The sequence below is a fragment of the Lontra canadensis genome, unplaced genomic scaffold (genome assembly GCF_010015895.1).
Source record: "Lontra canadensis isolate GAN:19392208 unplaced genomic scaffold, GSC_riverotter_1.0 scaffold59, whole genome shotgun sequence".
NCBI lineage: Eukaryota > Metazoa > Chordata > Mammalia > Carnivora > Mustelidae > Lontra > Lontra canadensis.
In genome coordinates, this window is record NW_022631053.1 from 8,066,040 (window position 1) to 8,092,447 (window position 26,408).

Genomic DNA, 26,408 nt, shown 5'->3' on the forward strand with positions numbered 1-26,408 from the left:
CTCGGGGGGTCCTTGGATTGAGCCCCGCATCAGCCTCCTCACTCAGTGGAGTCTACCTTCCCTCTCCCTCTGCTCATCTCTTTCTCCAATAAATAAATAAAATTTTACTTATAAATAAAATTAGTATCATATTTTAAATATACATTGAATAGTAAGAAAATAAGTTTCTGGAACTCAGCCAGTACCTCTTTCCCCATTGTTGAAATTACATTTGTTAGAACACTTCTGGGTGGGACATGTGTGAAGGATGGATAATAGCAGGAAACCAAACAGCTACTGTATGGTAGCTTAAAAGGAATTAGTATGCTCTTAAGCAGAATGTAACCTATTACCAACTGGACTGACTGAAGAAACCCCAAATACATATGGTCTTACAAGTAGCAGGAAACAGGCCTCCTCGTTAGAGTGATTTATTTTAACAAGGTCACTAGGTCCTTTATGAGGCAAGCAAGGCAGAAGATTGAAAGATCTGTTGTCATTTGCACTGTGCACTTTATAGAGTTCTGAGGAGAGAGCAGTGACAACAGTACCAGTAGCAGTTTATTACAGGCAACAAATGCACTGATAGGCAAAGAAGACTAATCACATAGGGTCCGTGGTAAAGAAGAACTAAGAGCAATAATCTGTGAAGATGCTAACACAATTTTTGTGATTAGCAGAAACTGTCCTTTATCTTCCTTAACCTGGAAGTATATATCCGTAGAAATAAATTTCCTGATATAACAGGTAAGAACAAAACACCCACCATGAGCAGTGCAGCCAGAAACATTGCTCTAACGGAAAGCTATGTGCTCTTCCTACTTTTAAAGTTTGAGGAGAAAGGGGGCTACTTGACATTGGTACCAGTAGCTAAATGATAATTTCTGGGGCTCATGGCCCCAGTTCCTCTGGTCAGTTCTGCTTGAGGTGAGTTAACAGTGGCTGGTTTTTAAGTTACAGCAGGGAAGGTTATATTCAGTGCATTACTGATACTATATAATTTAACATCTTGTATATATTTTTTGTAACAAAGTAGTTTAAGTTTACATAGGCTGCCAGAAAATGTTGACTAGAATTTTAATATTCATGCTCTGAGCATAGTATTTGCACATGTTTCATACCAATTTTCTGTGTTGTGGCTTTTTAAATTTTCTTTGTATCTGCAGCTTAACAAGATAAAATCAGCATTTGAAAAAATTATAAAATGCAAGTACTATTATTTTAAATGCAACTTTTCTACATATTTTAACTTTATCAGTATGCCAGTATATTCCAGTGCCAGTACTGCTTTACAACCTTTTATTTTTTTCTATTTATTTAATTAGAATGGGGTTCGGGGAGGGGCAGAGGGAGAGAGAATCTGAAACAGGCTCCACATCTAGCACAGAGCCCAACACGGGGTTCAGTCTCATCACCCTTAGTTCATGACCTGAGCAGGAATCAAGAGTCGGATGTTTAACTGGCTGAGCCACCCAGGCACTCCTTTGGTTTTTTTGTTTGTTTGTTTGTTTTGGTTTTGCGTTTGGTTTGGTTTGGTTTTTATTGTTTTTGTTTGTTTTTCAAGAGAGAGCTAGCAGGGCAGGACTGAGTAGTAGGCTGCAGCCTTCTAAAATAAAAAGTAAGGGGCACCTGGGTGGCTCAGTAGGTAAGCATCCAACTCTTGGTTTCAGCTCAGGTCATGATCTCAGGGTCGTGAGATTGAGCCCTGTGTAGGGCTCTGTGTTGGACCTGGAGTCTGCTTGAGATTCTCTCCCTCTTCCTCTGCCCCTACCCCTGCTGCGTGCATGTTGTCTCTAAAATAAATAAATAACATCTTAAAAAAATAAAAATTAAGACAAGGTAACAGTCTTTTTGTGTCTTTGTACAGGAAATTCTACACACAGTGAAATGGAAGGAAAGAAAAATGCAACAATAAAAACAAATAAGGTTTGTTCAAATAAAGAAAAACTTTTAGATAATAACATTCTGTGGTGGTTTAGTACCTAACTATAACTTGGCTATATCAAAACATTTAAATAAAACTATTAGTTATCATGGAGGTTTTATTGTTTGCTGTTTCACTGACTTCTTTTTACTTTTCTAGCCTCAAAAATCAAATCAGTGTACCAGTCAGTGCTTCAGAAATTTTTTCTCCAATATGTTTTCTTCTAGTAGTCACACTGGAGAATCTTTTACCTGTAGAACTTACTGGTTAGTATTTTCTATTTTAATTTGTGTGTTTGTACTTGATGTTTCATTATTATAATTAACTTTTGGTAAAAATTTAAGTTCTGGCTCAAATATGAAAGCCCATCTTGTTTCTTGGTTTTGTTTCTTTTGGAAAATAAACTAGTTCTGGCAAAGAGGAAACTTGCTGTTTTGTGACCCTCTGTAGCATGCAGTGACTGCCCATGATCTAGTGGGTTTTGTCTTCATTAATAATAAATTGTTCTACACTGTCTTTTTATGTGATGGAGAAGTATGCTACTTGTTAAATTGTAATCAAGCAGAACCCTTTTAGAGTAGAACCAGTCATCTTTGAATCTGTAGTGACTGGCATGTAGATACTAAGTAAATATTTGTGGAATTTGAAGGTTAAGTTGGGGTTTTATTTTTATTTATTTATTTTTTTAAAAGATTTTATTTATTTGCTTGACAGACAGAGATCACAAGTAGGCAGAGAGGCAGGCAGAGGGAGAGAGGAGGAAGCAGGCTCCCCGAGGAGCAGAGAGCCCGATGCGGGGCTCAATCCCAGGACCCCGGGATTATGACCTGAGGTGAAGGCAGAGGCATTAACCCACTGAGCCACCCAGGCACCCCTAAGTTGGGGTTTTAAAATCACCTGCTTTAGTTGAATGAACAAGACGGTCAAGATTGCATGATTTAATTTTAGAGCTTGGCAAAGGTTACCAAAGATAACAATTACATCTGAGTAGCCTTTTAAAAAGCTGAACTCTACCCATTTTTGGTTATAGGAACTGTATCTTCCTTTATTTTTTCCTTTGTCTTACACTTATTTTCAGATGGAAAACAACTACAAATACAATTTCTGCTGGGACTGCTGGCTGCAGCTTTGGTTCATGGGATAGAAAACAGTGTTGGTTTTTTCTCTCAGTAATAAGGATGTTATTCTGAATTGACTTGTTAAAAATTCTGTCACTTCAAGATACAAATTCAAGCATTATTTTTATGAATCAGATAATTTTGATTTGTAATAAATTTTACAATTAGTAATGATAATGAGTTCATATTGAAAGTGTTTAGAAGTCTCTTTTAAATGTGGTTTATAATGCTAGGTACAAAAATTTTTGCTATCATGATTTAACACAAGTGTTATGTTGAACTTAATATTTGGAATTCTGATGAAGGTCTAAAATTTATCTTTTAGTACAGAATTTATAGAAATCAATGAAATGAGTGCATTGATTAGGCAGAAGAGACAGGAATTGGACTTGTCATGGTTTCCTCATACGTCACCTGGAAGTGGAAGGTAAAAAAAAATTGTTTTTTTACCAAAGTGTTTACATGCTAACGTAAAGCAGAAGGTGTCATTAATACTTAAGTAACAGAGGTATCTTAATCAATAGTTGTGTTTCTAAGAAAGTTTTATGCAAATTAAACTTGGTGTCTCAACTGCCTAAAGAGGATTGGTATTTAAAGAATCCCTTGAAAAATACCTTTTTTAATCTGTTTAATAAATGTAGATACTTGGGTCATTTAAAAGGAAGACTCTTGAATCCCAGAAACAGAGTTGTGGAAAGGGAGGTGTGTGGGGGATGGGGTAACTGGGTGATGGGTGTTAAGGAGGGTACATAATGTGATGAGCACTGGGTATTACACGCAAATAATGAGTCACTGAACATTATGTCAAAAGCTAATGAGTGGGGGTGCCTGGGTGGCTCAGTTGTTGGGCAGACGTCTGCCTTCGGCTAGGGTTATGATCCCAGGGTCCTGGGATCCTGGGATCCAGCCACGCATCCGGCTCTCTGCTCAGCGGGCAGCCTGCTTCTCCCTCTCCCACTCCCCCTGCTTGTGTTCCTTTTCTCACTGTGTCTCTGGCTGTCAAATAAATAAAATCCTTATTTTTTATTTAAAAAAATTTTTTTAAAAGATTTTACTTATTTATTTGATGGATAGAGATCACAAGTAGGCGGAGAGGCAGGCAGAGAGAGAGAAGAGGAAGAAGCAGGCTCCTTGCTGAGCACAGAGTACGATGTGGGGCTTGATCCCAGGACTCTGGGATCATGATCTGAGCCGAAGGCAGAGGCTTCATACCCCACTGAGCCACCCAGGTGCCCCAAATAAAATCTTTAAAAAGAAATAATGATGTGTGCTGTATGTTGGATAATTAAATTTAAATTTAAAAATTTAAAATTAAAAAAATAAATAAAAGGGAGAGCACCAAAATGATAAGATTCATTGTTAGTAATGGCATTTGGATCTGTCATCTTTCTGTTGTTTCACTCATTCGAATCTTACCTGTGTGCTGTTAGCTGACACACTATTTCTTTGGTCATGACATTTCCCCTCTCCAGAAGATTTTTCTAAAATTATTTGACTAAGTCTTTATACTCTGCCCTGGCGTTCATGATTTTCTATAATATAGTCCTTTCTTTCTTAGTTTAAGTCCTATAGCTACTGTCATGTTGCTAGGTGTATTATAAATATATATACTTAAATTAACTTCCTACAAAAATATTGATTGAGGTCCTTGCCACTGTCATTCCTGTAACATTATAACTTTATCTTATGTAACACTGTAATATAGTTCTGCATATATAACACTGTAATATAGAGGCCTTCCCTCTAGGAATGACAGTGGAATATAAATAGAAGTGAAATTAGGAAGTCCAGATACGTATTATGAGATCTTAAATATTTTTGTGTATGTGTAGTTGCACATTGTTTTTGAAGCTTTTCTGCTCCTACTCTAGATTTCATTGGGATAAAGTAGGTTTTCTTCTTTTTATTAGGCAGTGTGAACTGAACAAATATGAATCAGAAAAAAGCTGAGAGTGAATTGGGTTTGGTTGTAGAAACTTAATACGGACATTGGGAGCTTTGAAGAGCCATTATCCTTAGATTGAGGAATGTCACAATATAATAGAACAACAGAAATCAGTTCTTTTTTTTCCTTTTTAAAAAATATATTTATTTTGATGTTTTTGCTTTTGATATGTGTTATAAAACGTAGTGAAAAATATAGCCCATGTATGTATGACATGCTTCAAATTCAAGTGATACAATTCTGTTTCCAAGTTATGTTAAATTATTTATTCATGGACTGATTACTCTTTAACATTGCTGATTTCTTAAGACCTTGATTTGATTAACTTGGTTAAATTTTCCTTTGGTTGCCCAGAAAGGGGCGTGCGTAGCACAAAGGGCATGAAATCACCTTTTGGTTGGGGGTTGTGGTGGTTACACAGATATATACATCAGTCAGGTGTCATCAAACTGTGCACTTAAAATCTGTGCATTTTATTTATCTATGCATTTTATTTTCCAAATTGAATTTTTTTAGAATGAAGGAAAAAAGCAGAAGCTAAAAAAAATTCTTGGCAAAATATTACATTAAATTATTTAAAAGAGAAACACGTATTATATATGAAGTTGCCCTTGATCTCCTTTTGCCATTAATTTATCAGGAAAATATGCTTTTAAGGGTTTTTTCTATATAGCCAGTTGGTAGCCATCTTTGAACATGAGTAACCTGGAGTTTACATTTTCAGTTATTTTGGCAAAAAACTAAATTTAAGTATACAGTATTTTAAAGTTGCTAACCTGATTTGGGAAAGCAGTAATTTTAAATTGTTGGTGTAACTTTTTAAACCATTTAAACAAAATGTCTTTTTTTGTTTTGTTTTGAATTTTCAGAATTGGTTTTATACCCTGGAATACTGAAACACAAGTACTTCCTCTCATCTCTTCTGTGTTGCCAAGAACTATTTTTCCAACAAGTACCATATCTTTAGAAAATTTTGGTAAAGTTTGTGTAATATTTTTCTAGTCTTTGGAAAATTATTATTAGTTTCTTTCAGTATCCAGTGAGTGTTCATGACTTAGAAAACTATAAAATAAGGTAAAGATAGTAGGTCCTAGATTTTCTGTAACTATTTGGGTAGCGACTTGACTTTTAAATTGTTCCAAGTAGAAAATCTTTTTTACTTAAGAAATTACATCATCAAATCTAGAAACTGGCTAGAAGTCTCCCTTCTGTTTAGGGCTTTAGCATTCAAAATGCAGATCTTTAGAGGTTACATCTCCTATTAATTATGAACAAATAGTGTCAGTCTTTATATTTGTGGATAACTTGTTTTCTCTTGTTTTTTGCCTAGGTATTACCTATTCAAAACACAGTGGTATTTATCAAACCAAACATATTTTCTTCTGGTTTTCCTATAGATTGCCCACAAGAATTCAAATATTGTGATAATTCATTTCAGTAGCATTAAAAGAACCTGATAAATACCTGCTGTTACTTAGATGTTAGTAGCTATGCATTTATTCATAACTTGATTCATAAGTATATTTTGTTTCACTTTGTTATAGACATTTATGCTAACACAACCTGAAGCCAAAGGCTTCTCATTTATTGAAGTATATACTTTTTACTTTTTAAAATGTATATATTATTAGGTACCTCCTGCAAGGGATATGCATTAGCACATACTCAAGAAGGAGAAGAGAAGAAGAAGACTTCTGGTACATCAAACACCAGAGGAACAAGACGAAAACCTGCAGCAACAACTCCTACAAGGAGATCAACACGTAATACGAGAGCTGAAACAGTCAGTCAGTCTCAGAGATCCCCAGTATCAAATAATTCTGGATGTGATGCCCCAGATAACAACAATCCATCTGTAAGTGTTTCCTCTTCAGGTGCGTCAGAAAAGCAAACAAGACAGGCTCCAAAACGGAAGTCTGTAAGAAGAGGAAGAAAACCACCTTTGTTGAAAAAGAAACTTCGGAGCTCTATATCTGCCCCTGAAAAATCATCTTCCAGTGATTCAGTAGATGAAGAAACAGCAGAATCTGACACACCACCTGTGTTAGAGAGAGAGCACCAATCAGATGCAGAAAGTAGTAACAGCTGTACTGTGCAGGCAAGTGTCGAAAATGAGTCTGTTAATGACTTGAGAAGTTGCAATGAGCAGGTAGAAGAAAGTGAGGAACATACTGAGAACCGTGATACAGAGGAAGCAGTGGAATCTTCATGTTTGGAGTCTCATATCCAAGACCCTCCGGAACGAGTTGGAGAGGAAGAGGACATTCAAAAAGTTGAGAATACAAGTATAGAGGCTAATATTTTGTGGTTAGAAAGTGAGACCCCCAAAAATATTTCTGGAAAAGAAGACGATCAACTAGGAAATCAAGACCAAACATCTGGACTTTCAGAATCAGAGGGAAAGGTGGATAAATGTACAGACCATCGTTCAGATGATCTTCTTACTTGTTCAGGATCTGAAGTTGAAGTAGATGAATCTGTACCAAGCTTAGGTGAGTTACCAGAGAATGCAGAGTCGGTGGTTAATGAAGAAAAAGTTACGGAGAGTCCTGTGGCAGAAATTACTGATCATAAAGATTCAACAGTAAAAACAGAACAGCTTGTAGACAGCCCCAAATTAGAACCTTCTGAGGGTAAAGTTATGCCAACAGTGGACAGAATATCCATAGAGAGCTCAGAGGTTCAGTTGCTTGGGCATGTTGAAACTGAAGATGTAGAAATAATTGCAGCATGTGATACTTCAGAGAATGAAAATTCCAGTAGGATTCAAGACTCTGAAAATAATTTATTAAAAAATAATCTTAACACCAAATTAGACAAGTTAGAAAAGACTGAATCTCCTACTGAACATTCCGGATCTGCAGAATTGCCTAACACACACATCGAACAAATTCAGAAGCCTTTTAGTGAGGACAATAATGAAATGATACCTATGGAATGTGATTCACTTTGCAGTGACCAGAATGAATCTGAAGTTGAACCTTCTGTAAATGCTGATACTAAACAACTGAATGCAGATTCTGTGGAGCACAGTTCTCAAAATAATACGCCATCTTCTGATCCTGCAAATGGAAATGCTGAAACTGTATCTCAACCATCTGAAAGCCCTGTAGATGTGGTAGAGAAAGCCAAAAAGCCTCGTACCCGAAGGTCTAGATTTCACTCCCCATCTACAACTTGGTCTCCCAACAAAGATACTGCACGAGAAAAGAAGCGGTCTCAGTCTCCATCTCCCAAAAGAGAAACTGGAAAAGAAAGCAGGAAGTCTCTATCACTGTCTCCCAAGAAAGAATCTGCAAGAGGACGTAGAAAATCTCGTTCTCAGTCCCCAAAACAGGATATCGCAAGAGAAAGGAGACAATCTCAGTCTCGATCTCCAAAAAGAGAGAGTACAAGGGAAGGCAAAAGATCTGTATCACTTTCCCCCAAAAGAGACACTTCTAGAGAAAACAGAAGATCTCAGTCAAGAGTGAAAGATTCTTCCCCAAGGGAAAAATCCAGGTCCCGGAGCAGAGAAAGAGAAAGTGATAGAGATGGGCCAAGGAGAGATCGAGATCGAGAAAGGAGAACCAGAAGATGGTCTAGATCCAGATCTCGTTCTAGGTCACCATCAAGATCTAGAACAAAAATTAAGAGTTCATCATTTGGTAGAAATGACAGAGACACTTACTCTCCCCGCTGGAAGGAAAGATGGGCAAATGATGGTTGGAGATGTCCACGAGGAAATGATCGGTACAGAAAGAATGACACAGAGAAACAGAATGAAAATACAAGAAAAGAAAAAAATGACAGTCCAGGTGCTGATGATCCAAATTCTGCTGACAAACATAGAAATGACTGTCCCAGTTGGGTAACAGAAAAAATAAATTCTGGGCCTGATCCAAGGACCAGGAATCCAGACAAGTTAAAAGATTCTCACTGGGAAGAAAACAGAAATGAAAATTCAGGGAATTCTTGGAATAAAAACTTTGGTTCAGGTTGGATGTCGAACCGTGGTAGAGGTAACCGTGGCAGAGGCACTTACAGAGGTGGTTTTGCCTATACAGATCAAAATGAAAATAGGTGGCAAAACCGAAAACCCCTCTCAGGGAATTCAAATAGTTCAGGGAATGAGTCTTTCAAGTTTGTGGAACAGCAACCTTATAAGCGGAAAAATGAGCAACAGGAGTTTTCATTTGATACACCGGCAGATAGATCTGGGTGGACATCTGCATCTAGTTGGGCTGTGAGAAAGACTCTACCAGCAGATGTACAAAACTATTATTCACGACGAGGGAGGAATTCTTCAGGCCCGCAGTCTGGGTGGATGAGACAAGAAGAGGAAACAACTGAACAAGGTAACATGTTCTGCTTATTTAGTAATACTCTTTTATTTAAAGAGGGAGATTATAAATTTAACATTTATATGAATTGCAATGATCCGTGTTTATAGTTTTATAATGTTAAATTGAATCCCCATTTAACAAGTCACTTTGCATTATATAAATATATATACACATCAGCATTTACTGCCTTTTTCACCCGTGCGCCGCACCCCCCACCCTGGACCTTGCCAAAGACTTACGTACTATAAGTACAGTTTGTTAAAATAGAAGAATTTGAGATGTTCTTGTGCAGGGTTTAACTTCTACTTCATTTATCTCAGACGTGAGCATTTGGATTTTTTTTGATGATTATTCATATAAATAAGTTACTCTTCTAATAATGATTTACTTTTCCTTGGCTTTTCTTGTGAAGAACATTCTGAGAAAAAAGCTGTTGAAGATTAAAAAAAGTGATTAACCTTCTAATTTAGTATTCTAATTAAATTTTGTAGGATTATTTCTTTAGCAGATTTCTTGAGGTACTGATTCTTTGCTAATGTTGACAGATGTTGTTATGTCAACTTATTCTTAAAAATAATTCTAAATTTTTTTTAGTTAGAAAATCAGCCCACATAATTTAGAAATGACAGGATTAGACTAAATGATCCGAGATTCGTTTAGGTGTTCTGAGTCTGTTCGTTGCTCTTTAACCTCACTATAACCAGTGGTTCTTTGCTTCTCTGGCTAAAGAAGTTTGCAACATGATTTTATTTCACAAGTCTTTTTTTCTTTTGATAGATTCTAACCTAAAAGACCAAACAAACCAACATGGAGATGGTTCTCAGCTACCTATAAATATGATGCAACCACAAATGAATGTAATGCAGCAGCAGATGAACGCACAACAGCCTGTGAACATCTTCCCGTATCCAGTGGGTGTTCATGCTCCTTTGATGAACATCCAGCGCAATCCATTTAGCATTCATCCTCCGCTACCCTTGCATCTGCACACAGGCGTGCCTCTCGTGCAGGTGGCTGCTCCTACCAGTGTATCTCAGGGACTCCCACCGCCGCCACCCCCTCCCCCACCATCCCAACAAGTCAGCTACATTGCTTCACAGCCAGATGGAAAGCAATTGCAGGTATGTTTTTAGCATCTAAAGTTTAATCAACATAACCATGATAAGCATTTAGCTGTTAGGGACAGATGTGCAAGAAAGGGCTTTCTGGCGTCCAAAACATTTATTTGATTAGGTTTATGGTAAACCTTCATAGCCTCCTTCACTGTCCTTCCTCAAACCTCCCACCCCTCAAATAAGAAAATGAATTGAATGCATATCGTCACATCTAAGCTACATATATACTGTGGTTGATGTCCAAACAGATTTGCTTTTTCAAGGTAAGACCAAATTACGAGCCAAATTAGAATCAGCTGGTGGGTGCTTTAAAATAATTTTCCAATTTATTGGGCTTTTAAGGGGGTGGGAACTTGTGATGAAACTTAATATTGTCTTGTTGGGACAAATGCCAGATAAAGCTGTTCATTATCTGTTACCATCTGTGTTTCGTTTTCACTGAGTTTACCACGCTAAAAAGAAAGAAGTGACTCGGAGGCATATAGAAAATTTGAACAATAGTTTGTAAACATAGTGTTCCTTATAGTTCTGTGCCTGCATTTCACAAATTCTAGAATCCTAACAGCAGTGTATAGTTGGAAGATAAGGGGAATAGGATTCCAGAATTTGGGACCTCTTGTCTTTTGTTTTTGTTTTTGTTTTTTCCTGTCAGCTCTCTGCAAGCCATTTGACTTCACTGTGGCCTTTCCCTCCATCTTTCAAGTGGAGGCGGTAGTTGAGTTAATTTTCATAAAGAGCCTCTCAGGAGAGATACTATTCTTTAAATGCTGTTCGTTTCCTTCTTGTTGTAGTGTTGTCAGAACATGACAATTCGCAGGTGTAATTTAAAAGTCACTTAACGTATTTACATAGGTCTCTATTTAAGAATGTTACTCATTTTTCTTCAGAGTCCTTTGGATATACATGACCTGAAATAAGAATTTTCCCTCAGTACTGAGGTTGACTCACTTTGAATTTTTTTGTTATTTCTAATAAATGACTAAAAGACTTCTATTGAAAACAAGTAATTCATTAACTGATGATAACTCTTTAAAACAGGGTATTCCTAGTGCTTCTCATGTAAGTAACAACATGAGTACACCAGTCTTGCCTGCTCCAGCAGCAGCCCCAGGAAATTTGGGAGCAGTTCAGGGACCAAGTTCTGGTAATACTTCGTCATCAAGTCACAGCAAATCCTCTAATGCTGCTGTAAAATTGACAGAAAGCAAAGTAAGTGTTACAGTGGAAGCCAGCGCAGATAGCTCGAAGACAGACAAGGCAAGTTCAAGGTTGAGAGCAACCTACATGTTCTGTATATGATAAAGATGAAAAAATAACAGTTTTGTTTTGTATAATTGGTAAAGGGAATTTCTGTTGATAGTCTTAAATTCCAGTGTTCTTTGAAGGGTTTTGTCTAGATAATGTTGGTGTCCATTGAGTTACTGGTAGTTTTTCGTGATTAGTTTTAGAAATGTTTGGTATGTGTGTTAATAAATAACTTTTATATTTATGACACCAATATTTGAAGAATTCTTGCAACAATGTAGAAGTGTAGTGTTTTCAGTATTAATTTTTAAAGAAATTTTTTGAAAGTACGTGATTGGGCAAAGAATAATTAGACTTTTTCCTCTTACCAGAAATTACAGATCCAAGAAAAAGCAGCACAGGAGGTAAAATTGGCCATTAAGCCATTTTACCAAAATAAAGATATCACCAAGGAAGAATATAAAGAGATTGTACGGAAAGCAGTAGATAAAGTAAGTTCTAGCTTTAGCAGAGTTATGTATGTATTGTTTGAATCACCTCTATTTTAATCAAAGGAATGCTTAAGGCTAATTAAAATAATAAGCACTAACTTCTAATTCTTGTCTACTTTTTTACCTTTTGAATAAGTTCACATGAGATATGAAACATAAAAAAAATTCTGATTATCTTTTGGGGGGTTTTCAAAAAGCTTTCCATTTTGCTGTAATCCTTTTAAGTATGAGAAAAATATTCCCCGTCCTTTTTTCATAGGTTTGTCATAGTAAGAGTGGAGAAGTAAATTCTACTAAAGTGGCAAATCTGGTTAAAGCCTATGTAGACAAATACAAATATTCACGGAAGGGAAGCCAGAAGAAAACTCTGGAAGAACCTGTGTCTACCGAAAAAAACATAGGTTGAAATGGGGAGCACTATAAAGGACACTATCAAGATATCTGCAAAGTGCAATTTCAACATGTACCTTTAACTGAAAATCATAACTGTGATTGAAATTTGGTTTTGATAAAATTATTTTTTTTAATGTAGAATATAAAGTTTTGTTCTAAATAAATATAGTTCTGCACTGCAACTTCTTTATCCTTTCCTCCTCCCGAAAATAAAAGCGAATTCAAGGGAAAGTAAAGGGGTTAAAGGAGTGTGCATTTTTACTGAGACTGTGTTATAGTGTGGATACTGGAAGATGTACAGCTTTTTGATTTGAACAGTGGAGTGCATAAGTTAGAGTCTTCTAAGTGCACTGGTTTTGGAAAAGATAGATATAATACATTTATTCTGTCAGGCTAAAAATAAAGTATGATCTCTATGATTTTTCCCTCTAATTATAGAAAGTTAAATGTATTACCATGAAAAATATTTCTAATAACAGAATATACCAATTGCAGGGTTCCTAATGTGTATTCTTAAAGCACACATCTGAATAAATTGCCTAGATAGAAAACAAATTATCACATGAGTAAAATTCAGTGTTCAGAACTCTGGAACACTGTTATTGTATCACCAAATAAAGGTTATGCTGCTTGTTTTTCTTTTGTGCCTTTTTTTCCCCCAACTGAGATGAAGCAGTTTGATTTGCTAGATTTACAACTTTGGAAGTCTAAAACTGTTGAATTTAGAAGACTAGTTTGGAAAAAGTGTTGACTTTGTAAAAATTATGTTCTCTCGTGATATCTTCTACCTGTCAGAGAAATGATAACTTATTTGTGCCAACTGGGGAGTTGCTGTGGAGTAGTGACCCTCCCTTCCTTGGGAGGAAGGTAGAATTATGAAACTCAAGTCAGTGGCTTTCAGTTGCTCATCTGTCTAATCACTAATGAAATTCTTTTCACACTTGAGAAGTCTCCAAATAATTTACAGTGAATAAAGTGTTAATTAGGTGACCATATGGTAGCTATTAACCATGTTGCAAAATTGTAGACATTAAAACCTGTGTTTTGGAAAGAGAGAGGAATTAAATAATGGGGTCTTGGTTAGGTTTTCAGGGACTAGGGATTTGACTTTTTTAAAATATTAGTATATTAAGTTTTACAAAAGGTAAGTTCAAAGCATTAGAGAGCCACTATTTTAATTAGAGAGCCACTATTTTAATTGGCATCTTAGAAGAAAACATGAGTTATATCCATGATAAACTATCTTTCATTCCAGTAACAGTTTTCAGTAGATACCAAATAATGGGAAAGCTATTCGGATAAGATGTTAATGGCTCAGATAGATGTATGCCTCAGTGAGACAGATTGACCCTTTACTAGCTAACCTAGAGAGCAATACTCTGTAGGACTGTGCTTTTCTGAAGTAAAGATGATCTGTTTCTTAAGTTTATGTGCATAATACTTTCTTGGTGCTAGCTTTGATAAGGCAAATATTTTGAATTGTTGGCCCCAATAATGATTGTGCTAGTTCATAATCTTCATTAAATTATGAGTGTAATCCCAAAAAGTGTTAGAAATATTTCCAGGCAGTTCTTGATCTTTATTCTGCATTTCTGGGCATTTGTAATATGATATTCTACTGATTTATATATATATTTTTAATTAAAGTTTGTGTTTCGATACGAAGGGGAAAGAAGTTTGGAAGTATATTTCTTCTAATAAAATATTAAGACTGTTTTAAATATCAACACACACCTCCTCATTTGTTTGTTTTGAACTCTAGAAACAATGGTGTGAACTTTCAATGTATTTTCAGTTAAGGCAGGTTCACACTTTGAAAATTTTGTAGCAGATTGCCTAAGATGATTAATCACACAGGGCATACTTCTACATTTTCTTTCAGTGATGTTTGGGAGTAGGGTTGCATTTTCCAATTTGTTTCTGCCATTTAGTTTTACAAACATGTTTAAAAGTTTTGAAGAAAAAACTAGGTGGTATGGTCCAGAGTTAAAGTTTCACATTTTTGGTAGCAGTGCTGTGAATTATTTCCACCTTTCTTGAAAATAACAAGGGTGTATTCCATATCTGCTTTGGGGTACTTGGTTACACTGCATTCAAAATGCTAATGAAGAATGTTACTGGATTAGAATTCAGACTTTTAAAACTTAGAAATACTTAAGAATGTATTAGAAAGTGCATGCTTTATGTTCAAAAAACAGTGCTTTAACATTCCCCATTCTTGCTTTTTTCAGAAATTTTCATTAATTTTGCATGTGCACAAACTTAAAAACATTTTGTAGGGCTGCAGATTTCTCATTACTTACTAAGATTCAGTATTAACTTAACCTTTGAATCCTTGGTCCCATTAACTTAATAGTCACATTGACCAATGATTTAGGCTGTAGTGATGCCTAGAATTTTGAGACTAAAAGTAGTTACTTATTACTTTAACATTCCAAAAGTTTTGTGGTTTTTTTCCTGGCAATTACCACATTTTCTCCATTATCTTCCTTTAAATGGCCACAGTGTGTACTGTTTGAATGTTCCATCCAAAAGATGTAGCATCAGAATCACAGTGGTTGCCCCCCGGTCCACGAGATGTTGTTTGTAGTACGAGGATGGAGTGCTGTCTACTGAAACAATGCTCTTAAACAGATATGTAGTATGTAATATTTTCTAATAAATTCTTTTGATAAACAAAGAAGTGTCTTTAACATTTTATTATTAAGATTCTTGGGAAATGGTGACTTTTACCTCATTATAACTCCTTCCAAACCCATATTGAAGTATTTCTTGGATTTGTACCAAGGTAACTAGCACCATAGTTATAGTAATTCCAAGTTGTAAAGCAAGCTTGGAGTCAGCTATAAGCATATATTTTAATAGCATTTTTTCCTAATTACAAAATCATTGTAGGAAATTAGGAAAACTTTATTTCAGAAAAATTTGTAGACGAGGGAAGAAACTGAAAAACAAAAGGAGAAAAACCACCTGTAATCTTACCATTTAAAGGTAACAGTGCTGCTCAAATTGCCCATAACTATGTTGTAACTTGTCCTTTTCACTTAATGATATATTTAGAAGTTTTCATTTTTTTTTCATTTTTTAATTTTTCTATAAACATATAATGTATTATTTGCCCCAGGGGTACAGGTCTGTGATTCATCAGGCTTACACACTTCACAGCACTCACCATAGCACATACCCTCCCCAATGTCCATAACCCAACTACCCTCAAGTTTTCATTTTAATAAAAATTCTATAGCATCATTTTTAATGGCTATATAGCATTCTGGTACATATTGTACCATTACTTAGACCAGCCCTCTGCTGTTGGGTATGAAGTTGTCTTTACTAATATAAACAAATTAGTAAAATAAAAATTGTGCTAACATGCATAAGACTGATTTGAACATCTTTGTATATAAATTGATGTATCCTTTTTCGGATTACTCTCTGGGGAGTAATTACTAGAAGTAGATTATCTGGCCAGTTTTTATTTCCCCATAGAAGAATTTTAAATGTGATTATATATACAATCTATATAATTTTAAAAATTCAATTATATTTAATGTAAAATTCCATTATTTTCCTAAGCTGATTTCTCTGTCCAGAGAGAACTCTCAAAAAGGTCTGTATATCTTCCTAAATCTTCGGTGCATTTACAAAAATGCTTACTAAGTTTCTGGGAAAACAGGTTTCACAGATTGTTCCCCACCACATGAAGTATATTCTGTAAACTGTTCTACATCTCCAGTCTACTGAATAAATTGAAGGTATACCTTAATCCATTTCTGTTTTATAATGGTTATATCATGTTCCCGTGGTGATGGACACTGAAATTACGTGTAGGTTTTGGCTGTTAGAAACAATTTTATGGAGCACACTTTGTGACCTAGCTCTCTGAACCTCTTTTTTGTGTATGCGATTACACTGAATTTCTGATATGCATGTTTTTAATTTTGGATAGTGTTGCCAAATGGGTCTCAGAAAGGGGTATACTACAGCACAGTGCTGAATTTTAGTGTAGTTCCACCTTTGATACTGTGACTGAAAATGTAAAATTAAGATTGCTCTTGGTTATAAGGTCTTAATGAACACTGATTTCATCAAACAGTGCACACCTACTGTGTGTCAGGGATTCTTGGGTTCTTCACATATTACCAGAATTATACCACAATCTTCTAAAAGAACAGTATAGTAATAGCATGTTTATTAAGTCTGTAATTAATAAATTTATAAGTAAATTAAGCCAGGTACTCTATCAGACATTATACGTGTTACCTCTTTTGCTTTAAAAAAACCAATTCTAGGGGCGCCTGGGTGGCTCAGTGGGTTAAGCCTCTGCCTTTGGCTCAGATCATGATCTCGGGGTCCTAGCATCGAGCCCTGCATTGGGCTCTCTCTTCAGCGGGGAGCCTGCTTCCCCTTCTCCCTCTGCCTGCCTCTCTGCCTACTTGTGATCTCTCTCTGTCAAATAAATAAGATCTTAAAAAAAAACACAAAATCAATTCTAATAGTTATCTTTGTTCTGATGAGAAAATTGAGGTACATATTAACTGAGTTACCCGGTTATCCAGCTACTTAGTGATTAGAGACAGGATTGAGATAAAGGATTGGTAGACACTGAAGTCAGTGCTTGACTTGGGGAGTGGGGTGTTACACTGAGCTCCCAGAAGTAAACTAACAGAACATATGGGTGTTAATGGCTGAACTAAAAAGTGAAGTATACTGGGAGCACAGAAGAGGACACAGCTGACGAGGGAAGAAGTGAGGCAGGGAAATTCATACTGTGTCTGTGTTGTTTCATTGCCTTTTTAATATTCTGTATTTTCTGTTCTGGAGATACTAGCTTTTAATATTGAAGCCATCTTCCGTGCATTTTCCATTCTCATCCCATCTCTGTTCTCTCAGACAGTTGCTATTTCCTCTGTATCAAACTGGAATTCCTTTGCAGTAAAACTCAACTCCCTTAGTTCCCAGCAGTGTTACCATCTGACCTCTTTTAACAGTCTCAACTATGATTTAGATTCTATACACATAGGTTCGTCTTTGACACTAAAGACTAACCTTCCAATAGCACAGCTTGGCCATGTTCTGCATCATTTCAGCATACAGTGCCAGCCTCGTGCGTACACACTAGGGAAGAGTGAGCAAAACAATATTTCCACTCTCGTAGAACTACATAATATTGTGGGCAAAGCAGCTGTATGTTTAAAGAGCTGATTCAGGAGTGACAGAGGACTCCGCGTGGCCCGAGAATCTGCGATAGGGCAACAGCACCGAACAGTGATCAGTGAGAGCGCCTGGAGGAAACGGCCCCCAAGAGCTAGAAGATGAGTAAGAACTAAGCAAGGAGCAAAGATGAGCTGGCAGAGGAAAAGGTGCAAAAGGTCTGGAGCCTGAAGGCATGGCCACCGCACCCCTAAACTGGCTGGAGTGAAGACTGGTGGAGGGTTCTTAAGGCAATTGGTTTTGTAAAGAAAAGCTTTTGAAATCTTTCAGCAGGAGGTATTTGATAAGAGCAGATTTGCATTTCGAAAGATTACTCTGCTCATAATCTTTTAGTGGCTTAATAAAAGGGGTTAGGAAATACGAAAAGGTGTTCACAGCTAAACAATGTTATGCGTTTTCCTTTATCAAACTGATCAATATATTCTGGCAAGAGTCCCATGGGGAAATAGTACTGTGGCCATTTGTACAATTTTTCTGAAAGGCAACTTGAAAACAAGTATAAAGAGCCTTAAAATGGCCATATACTCTTTCCATAATAATAAAACACACTCGTTCACATAGTCCTTTCTAGGATTTAATAGTGGAAAATTGGAGGGGATGGTTAAACTATAGTTCGTTCATGTGACGGCATTTTGCAGCTGTTAGGTTTTCAGGGATAAAAAAATGAAATGGTGAAAAATAGGACACAAACTATAGGTGACCCTTGGACAATGAGGGGCTGGGGGACCAGTCCCCTGCGTAGCCACAAGTCCCCATAGAATTTGTGACTCCCAGATACTTAACTATTGAGAGCCTGCAGTTGACTGGGAGTCTTAACTGACAACATAGTCAACATATATTTTGTATGTTACATGTATTATCACACGGTATTCTTAATATAAGCTAGAGAAAAAAGTTGTTAAAATCCTAAGGAAAACACATTTATAGTATTGTATTATATGGCATATTTATTAAAAAATCCATGTATAAGTGGATCCATATAGTCCAAACCTGTGTTAAGGGGTAACTGTATAAATAGTATTCTTTTTTTTTAAGGCAAAAAAAAAAAATTCTTAATAGGGGCTATTTCTGGGTAGCAGAGGACCTTTCAATGCTTTAGCTTCCTGCTTTACTACAGTGAACAAGAGTTGTATGATCAGAAAAAAACCTTATTAAGAAAATGCAGTTCTCATTGCATGGGGCATGACGGTGGGAGAATGGGCAAGAGGCTTTGCTTTAGGCTGGGGAGTTACCAACTTCCCACTCTAGAACTGGCCTAAGGTCTCAGCCTGAGCACACGTGATAGGTGTCTCACAGATGGCTTTCCATACATAGCTCTGGGAGGAGTGCAGCCTCCTGTGGTAGTTGACGGTGCTAGTCTGTGAGCAGTCAATACCCACTGGCTTTATGGGCTGAGACATCTCAGTCCTTAGTCATAAGGAAGTGGACCTTCCAAACCATAATGAGTTTGGGCATATTTCCCCCAATCCTGTGAACACTAGAGAAGATAATCCACGTAAGGTAAGTAGGAGTCTTGGCTTTAAAGCTCACAAAGACTGAAGCATACTCAGTAACTGAGGATGTTACTTCAGTGAGCCAGAGTGGCCTATAAAAGGGGCTGTTGCCTACCTACCTAGAGGATTAAGTGAGATGATAGATGTGAAAGTAGTAATTTCCTATATATTTACTTGGAGAATCTGCCCTATAATTCAGACTGGTTTTCCCATCATTTCCTCTTGGATAATGATGAAAATACAGCTTACTTGTCCAGTGGTTTGAAATCCAGTGGCATGTTTAGGGTCACAGAGCTTTAAAAACAAAAACAACAAAACAAAACAAAGAACCAATACACAGAGACTTCCAGGAAGATGGTGGGAGTAGGAAGATCCCAACATCCAGTGGATATAATGAGGTAACACCCACATCAGTGTAAATAACTCCGAAGATGAGCTGAGGACTGGCAGAACACATTGTGCACAGCTAAATGCACAGAAGAGGCCACATCAAAGAGGGCAGGAAGGACAGAGAAACAGTGAGGAGCTAAACTAATCTCAGAGCAGGTGCTGGAGGGGCAGGTGCTTTTGGGAGACTTCAAGAACAAAAAAAGCTGGCTGGCACCATTTCCCTCCCCCATGCCCTGCCCACCCCCGCCATCCCGCAACGGACACCTGTGGGAACCAGTGCAGCAGCCACACTCTACCTAACTTGCCAGCGGTGCCCCTGCCCTGCATTCTCCTGTGGATGCATCCCCTGCAGCCAGGCCTGTAGGTCTCCTACCACAACAGACCTGTATATAACTTACCACACTGCACGACCCACCCCCAGCTCTTCTGTGGATCCGTCCACCCCATTAAACACCACCAGCCCTGGTCCCTGGCAGCTACAGGTCCTCTCCTGCAGCACACCTGCACGGACCTTGCTAATGCCGCATGTCCCACCCCTGTGTTCTGTGGACCTGGCCCCTCCAATATGCCCTTGGCCAGAGCCCACCCAAAGTACTGCCACGAGCCTGGCAGTGTGGATGCAGCCCCCACAGGATCTACATCACTCCAAAGTGACTCCTGCTCTGGGGGAAGGAGAAGGTAACCACACACTAGTCTGACTGCGGCCGCAATAGTGGGCTGGGGGCAGAGCTTCCCAGTGGACAACACAGAAAGCATCCTGCAGTTTGGTGCTACTGCATCTGGCAAAAACCTGGTCTGACTCACTCAAGCCCAAGATGGCCCCAGATCGGCTTACTAAAACACAGGGACCAAACCCTGCACACAACAGGCAAAGAGAGATACTACAGATGGACTGGAGGGAAAAGTGGCTCAGCCACAACAGTGGGGCGGGGGGCAATACACATAAGAGACACCCCTGAAGTGCCAGGTTCTGGGGAACAGGAGGCATTATACTGCAGGGCACTTACTGGACTGCTTCTTCCTAAGGCCACTACTTTCGAGAGCAGGATACGTAGCTAACTTTCCTAACGCATAGTGAGACAAAATGAGGAGACAGAGGCCATTGTCCCAAATGAAAGATCAGGATAAAATCACAGCAAAAGAGCTAAATGAAATGGAGATAAATCATATGTCTGGGAACTTAAAGTAATGGTCATAAGGAGACTCACTGGACTTCCGAAAAGGGTGGAGGATCTCAGTGAGAAACTTAACAAAGAGACAGAAAACAAAAAAGAACCTATCAGAGATAAAGAACTTAGTTAAAAAATTAAATTAAAACTACACTAGTGGGAATAAATAGACTAGAGGAAGCAGAAGAAATGGCCAGTGACCTGAAGGACATAATGGAAAGCAATCAAGCTGAACAGGATAGAGAAAAAAAATAATAATAAAAAACGAAAATAGACTTAGGGAACTCAGCAACTTATGTGTAATAACATTCCCATTATAGGGATCCCAGAAGGAGAAGAGAGACAAAGGGGCAGAGAATGTAGTTCAAGAAATACTTGAAAGTTTCCCCTAAGCTGGGGAAAGAAACAGAAATCCAGATCCAAGAAGCATAGAGATCCTCCAACAAAATCAACCCAAGGAGGCCCCCACCAAAGACACATAGTAATTAAAATGCCAAAAAGTAGTGATAGAGAATTTTAAAAGCAGCAAGAGAAGAAAAACAGTTACATAAAAGGAAAATCCCATAAGGCTGTCAACTGATTTTTCAGCAGAAACTTTGCAAGCCAGCACAGAGTGGCATGATATATTCCAAGTGCTGAAAGGAAAAACCACAACCAAGAATACTCTACCTAACAAGGCTATCATTCAGAATAGAAGGAGAGATAAAGTTTCCAAACAAACAAAAGTTAAAGGAATTTGTCACCACTATACAAACCCTACAAGAAATGTTAAAGGGGACTTTTTGAGTAGAAAGGAAAGACCATAAGTGGGAGTAAGAAGAGTAGGAAGCACAAAAGCAGTAAAATTAAGCATATCTATAAAAACCAGTCAAGGGAGTCACAAAATAAAAGGATATAAAGTATGACACCATATACTTCAAACATGGTGGGGGAGAGGTCCCAGAGAGGAGGAATAGGTTCAAACTTAAGCCCCCACTGATGTAAAATAAATTACTATATGCATAAGATGATATGGGGATTAAAAATACACTAATATTAATGAGCACTGAGTAATGAACAGAATTGTTGAAATACTGTATTGTACACCTGAAACAAACAGAACACTGTATGGTAACTATACTGGAATTAATCACTTTAAAAGGCAATACACAGGCTCACCCGAGACCAATTTAATCAGTCTTTGGGTTTGGGATAGTTTAAAATCTTCCCAGGTGGAGGCTAATGTGCAGCCAAGAAGTGAACCATTATGTAACTTTTCTAGATCCCCTGTAGATCACAGCCGTTCTGTTAGAGCAACATTACTAATTAGATCACAGCTTGTCTTTAAAACCATTTAGATTCTATCCTCCCTCTCAAAGGTAGCAACAGACCTCACAGTGTATCCTCTCTTTTTTAAACCTTGTTTTCAAATACCACTTTATCTGGTTTAGATCTCACTTAGCAGAGAGAGATCTTGAACATTTCCTGAGTGGAATAGAATTTTTCTTTCTCTTTCTTTTTCTTTCTTTCTTTCTTTCTCTCTCTCTCTCTCTCTCTCTGACAGAGGGAAAGAGATCACAAGTAGGCAGAACAGCAGGCAGAGAGAGAGGGGGAAGCAGGCTCCCTGCTGAACAGAGAGAGCCCGATGCGGGGCTCGATCCTCCGATGCAGGGCTCAATCCCAGGACCCGGAGATCATGACCTGAGCCGAAGGCAGAGGCTTAACCCACTGAGCCACCCAGGTGCCCTGGAATAGGATTCTTACAGGAATCCAGCCGTTGATAAGGTCAAGCTGTGTATGCTCAATTCAACAGGTTTTTATTTTATTTGTATTTATTTATACACACTTGCCTAAAGGAATTCTAGACATTTCTAAAATTATCACTGTATCATGCCTTTTTCTAAATCATTTCTGGAAGTCTTTCTTTTACATTTTAATGGCTGATAGCATGTCCTCCTTAGCTCTGGCAAGTGCAATTACGATTACCAGTCACAGCAGCAGGGACTAACACTAAGTGCTTCTTACTGGCTGCATGCCAATATTTTATTTGCATTATCTCCCTTAATTTTCATGACAACCTTTAAAGTAGGTCCTATTGTTAACCTCATTTGTCAAATGAGGATGAGGCTCAGTTAGGTAGCCAGGGTCACTCAGAACTCATAGAAGTGGTTGAGTCCAAAGTCTATGCCCATAACCCTCTCCCGGTGCCTGCCTCCTGGCTCATCACAAGATCTAGCCAACCATATGTGCCCCACACTTAACTCCTCCTCACTCAACACACCCAGTTTGGGCACCAGACATGGCTTGTCCGTACTTATACTTCCATTGTCCCTCTCCAGAGTACATGAAGTTCTCATCATCACTCACCTACCCAACCGTCTAACCAGCTGGTCCCTCTATCTAATCTTCTCTTCCAGTTCATCCTTCAGACTTCTTTTAACCATTTAATTCCATCAATATCAAATACTTGCTCTAAGCAGTGTAATTCCCATATGCTGAATTGCCAACAAACTTCTTACAGAACACCTTCTAAACAAAATCTTGAACCATTATGAATGCGTCTGCCCAGGCTCAGGTAAAGGCAACAAACCTGCGAAGCCATCCTCTTGCCCATCCCCCAACCGAACTGACTTTGTGGCATCTTTGGATAGTTCCAGGATCTCTGAGCACTGACTATATCCATGATTTGCAAACTCTTATAGGCTGCTCTGCGGTAGTACCTTAAGAGATGACTAGATACAATCCCACAGCTAAGAAAATGATCAACAGAAATTCATCCCAAGTATACCAAGAGACAAGGACAAGGGTGCTCATATAGCATCTGTAACAGTCCCAAACTGGAAACAACTCAAATACCATCAATGGAATACTATTCAGCAATGAAAATAAAGGAACTATTGTTACTCACAACCATACAAATGAATCGTACTGGCAAGTTGAGTGAAAGATGATGGAAACAAAAAACTACAATTCAATACTGCCTTTCTATATTAAGTTCAAAAATAGACAAAACTATATTATACCATTTAGAGTTATGGGAAGTAACTATTCTTAAAATCAGGAGAGTGGTCATGGGTATGGGGGAAGGAGGGAGTTTTGATTGGGACAAGGCCTTCTGGTCAGGAGGGGCACGACCAAGGTCTACTGCTTGACCTGGGCAGTGGTTACAGAGGGGTTTGCTTTATAGTAAAAAGCTCTACTCCTCATTTTATGCACTTTGTTATATGCCATCTGAGGTGGGGATTTCACAATAAAACTTTGTGTTAAAAAACAAACAAACAAGGGAGGGGCACCTGGGTGGCTCAGTGCATTAAGCCTCCGCCTTAGGCTCAGGTCATGATCTCCGGGTCCTGGGACGGAGCCCCGCATCGGGCTCTCTGCTCCGCGGGGAGCCTGCTTCCTCCTCTCTCTCTGCCTGCCTCTCTGCCCACTTGTGATCTCTCTCTCTCTCTAATAAATAAAATCTTAAAAAAAAAAACAACAAGGGAAACAATGAACTCAGAGCCATTGTTTAGATTTGTGGTAGTCAACACGCCGGTCTTTATCTTTTCCTTTCTTTCAAACCCATCCCAGTGGGAAAAGAAAATCATAAATTTGGGGAAAAATTACCACTGAAAGAATTCTGCATCACCTAAAATGTCCTTCTGTTTGGAAACAGAAGAACAGAGCAGCAAATATGCCAGTGCCTACTCCGTGCAAGAGAGTGAAGTCATTGTGTGTATACACAAATTGTGCTTTCTCTATTAGATGGTGGCAGCTTTCGTTCCTTTCTTTCAGCTGATATTTTAACAGACTATATCAATTTTCAAAGGTTGCACAACTTGGAAAGTTGCCTGCTCCCAGCCCAGCAAAAGTGAATTTGTTGAAAGATCAACCCCCAAATTAGTCTTGTTATCTTTCAAATAGTTTAGCTGTAAACAGGGCATCATATCTGATCATTCAAATAAATAAATCCTCTCTAAAGTCAAGGCTAAACATTTCTCCATCAGTTTAGGGAAACCGTACAGTCCAGAGATTCTGGAAACCCTTCCCCACCCCGAGCAAATGTGTTTCAACCTATTTATTATGATTGATTTCCAGACTACACTTCATGAAGCCCTTTGGGTTCTTTACTTGGTGGCCAAAGCATTTCTCTGCTTTAGCAACATCTAACTCACACCGCACCATTTAATCTATAACCTCTCTTCTTGAACAAGACCTCTCCAAACTCAAATACTCTCTCACCGCTGTTAGGTCTGTCAAATTTCTATCCACCCATAAAGTCTCCAAAAGATATTTTTCTTTCTCTTTGAAACCATCCTACTTTGCCTTCCCCACTCATCAATTAAATGAAGCCTGCTGCATGACTGAACTCCCAAAACACTTTGTAATTCTCATATGGCCCGTGTTTTACCTTGGTTACTGGGCCACGTTGGGAAGCTTGTCTCACCCTCAGAGGAGGACTATCTCCATCTTCCGAACGAGCAGCAGAAGCACTCCATCAATGCTCAAGCTGAATGAGATGTAAGGGAGAGATAAAGAGAAAAAATCTGATTAACATCCTAAAAAAAAGTTTAGAATAACTTTATCCAGAAGAATCAGCTGATGGTTGTTCAAATTATATACCAACGTGGATAGTTGTTGGTCAGCAACTGTGGTTTCAATTTACCATAAACTCTTGTCTTAGCAACGTTTCTTTGTTAAGGGAATTCCCAGCAAGTTTTTCTGGCTCTAAGAAGTTAAGTGATGCCAAATTAATAAATGAAATACTTGGGGGAAAAAAGCTGAGGTATTACAGAAACTTAAAAAGTCAACATAATGCATAGGAATAAAATACTTAGTAGAAAAATATGCAGCAGATAAAAACATGCAGGGGAAAAAAAAAAAAAAAAAAGCAGCACCAGAAATAAGTATCTTATGTCTGACTCCTCCTGGAAAGAATTCTAATTAAGTTAGCTTCATGTGTGCTGGTTGCATGGCTCCACTTACTTGCCATATGACTTTGGTCAAGGTAGTCAGTCGTCCCAAACCTCTATACCCACTTTGAAAATTAGCTATTACTTTGGGTTTTTATAAAGACTGAGACAATACATGTAAAATGCTTAGTGTGGTGAATGACAGGAATTGTGTTAAGCAAATGTTAGTGACCAGCGTAATTAAAGTTTGGAAACAACTTAAATATCTGCCAATAAGTGGTCCAAATAATAAATCATGGTGTACCCATAAGATGGAGTACCATGTAACTCTAAAAAAGAATGTGAAAGATCTTGACATACCAATATGGAAAGGTCTTAAGATACTAAACTTTTTTTTAAGTGCAGCAGCATTTATGGTATAAAGTACTTTTCATAAAAATAACACACTCATATATGCTCTTTTGGAATCAATACCAGAGGTGTACTTAAGAAACATGACCGGCAATTATCTGGCAGTGGAGGTGGAGGGCCAAGAGATGGGAAAGATTGGGGAGATTTTTCAGTGAATATTTTTTTAACAACTTTTTGATTCTCAAATTGTATGGCTGTATTACCTATTCACAAAAGTTACTTTTTTAAAATTTTTTTTTTTTAATTTGACAGAGATCACAAGCAGGCAGAGAGGCAGGCAGAGAGGGAGAAGGAAGCAGGCTCCTTGCTGAGCAGAGAGCCC

General features: G+C 37.9%; 1 protein-coding gene across 6 annotated transcripts in view; it reads left to right on the forward strand.

Moving 5' to 3' along the window:
• The window catches only part of SCAF11 (SR-related CTD associated factor 11), a 73,246-nt gene extending 58,031 nt beyond the window's left edge, over positions 1 to 15,215 (forward strand). For 4 of the 6 annotated variants that reach the window (XM_032876965.1, XM_032876964.1, XM_032876966.1 and 1 more), the window contains 9 exons: positions 1,847 to 1,905; positions 2,063 to 2,169; positions 3,347 to 3,448; positions 5,836 to 5,942; positions 6,598 to 9,303; positions 10,069 to 10,412; positions 11,445 to 11,663; positions 12,023 to 12,142; positions 12,402 to 15,215. In XM_032876965.1, the coding sequence (XP_032732856.1) occupies positions 1,847 to 1,905; positions 2,063 to 2,169; positions 3,347 to 3,448; positions 5,836 to 5,942; positions 6,598 to 9,303; positions 10,069 to 10,412; positions 11,445 to 11,663; positions 12,023 to 12,142; positions 12,402 to 12,548 (3,911 nt within the window). In that variant the 3' untranslated portion in view covers positions 12,549 to 15,215. The remainder of the gene's footprint in view (positions 1 to 1,846; positions 1,906 to 2,062; positions 2,170 to 3,346; positions 3,449 to 5,835; positions 5,943 to 6,597; positions 9,304 to 10,068; positions 10,413 to 11,444; positions 11,664 to 12,022; positions 12,143 to 12,401) is intronic. The other 2 variants (XM_032876967.1, XM_032876969.1) reach the window with 2 other exon arrangements.
• The last annotated feature ends 11,193 nt before the right edge of the window (positions 15,216 to 26,408 follow it).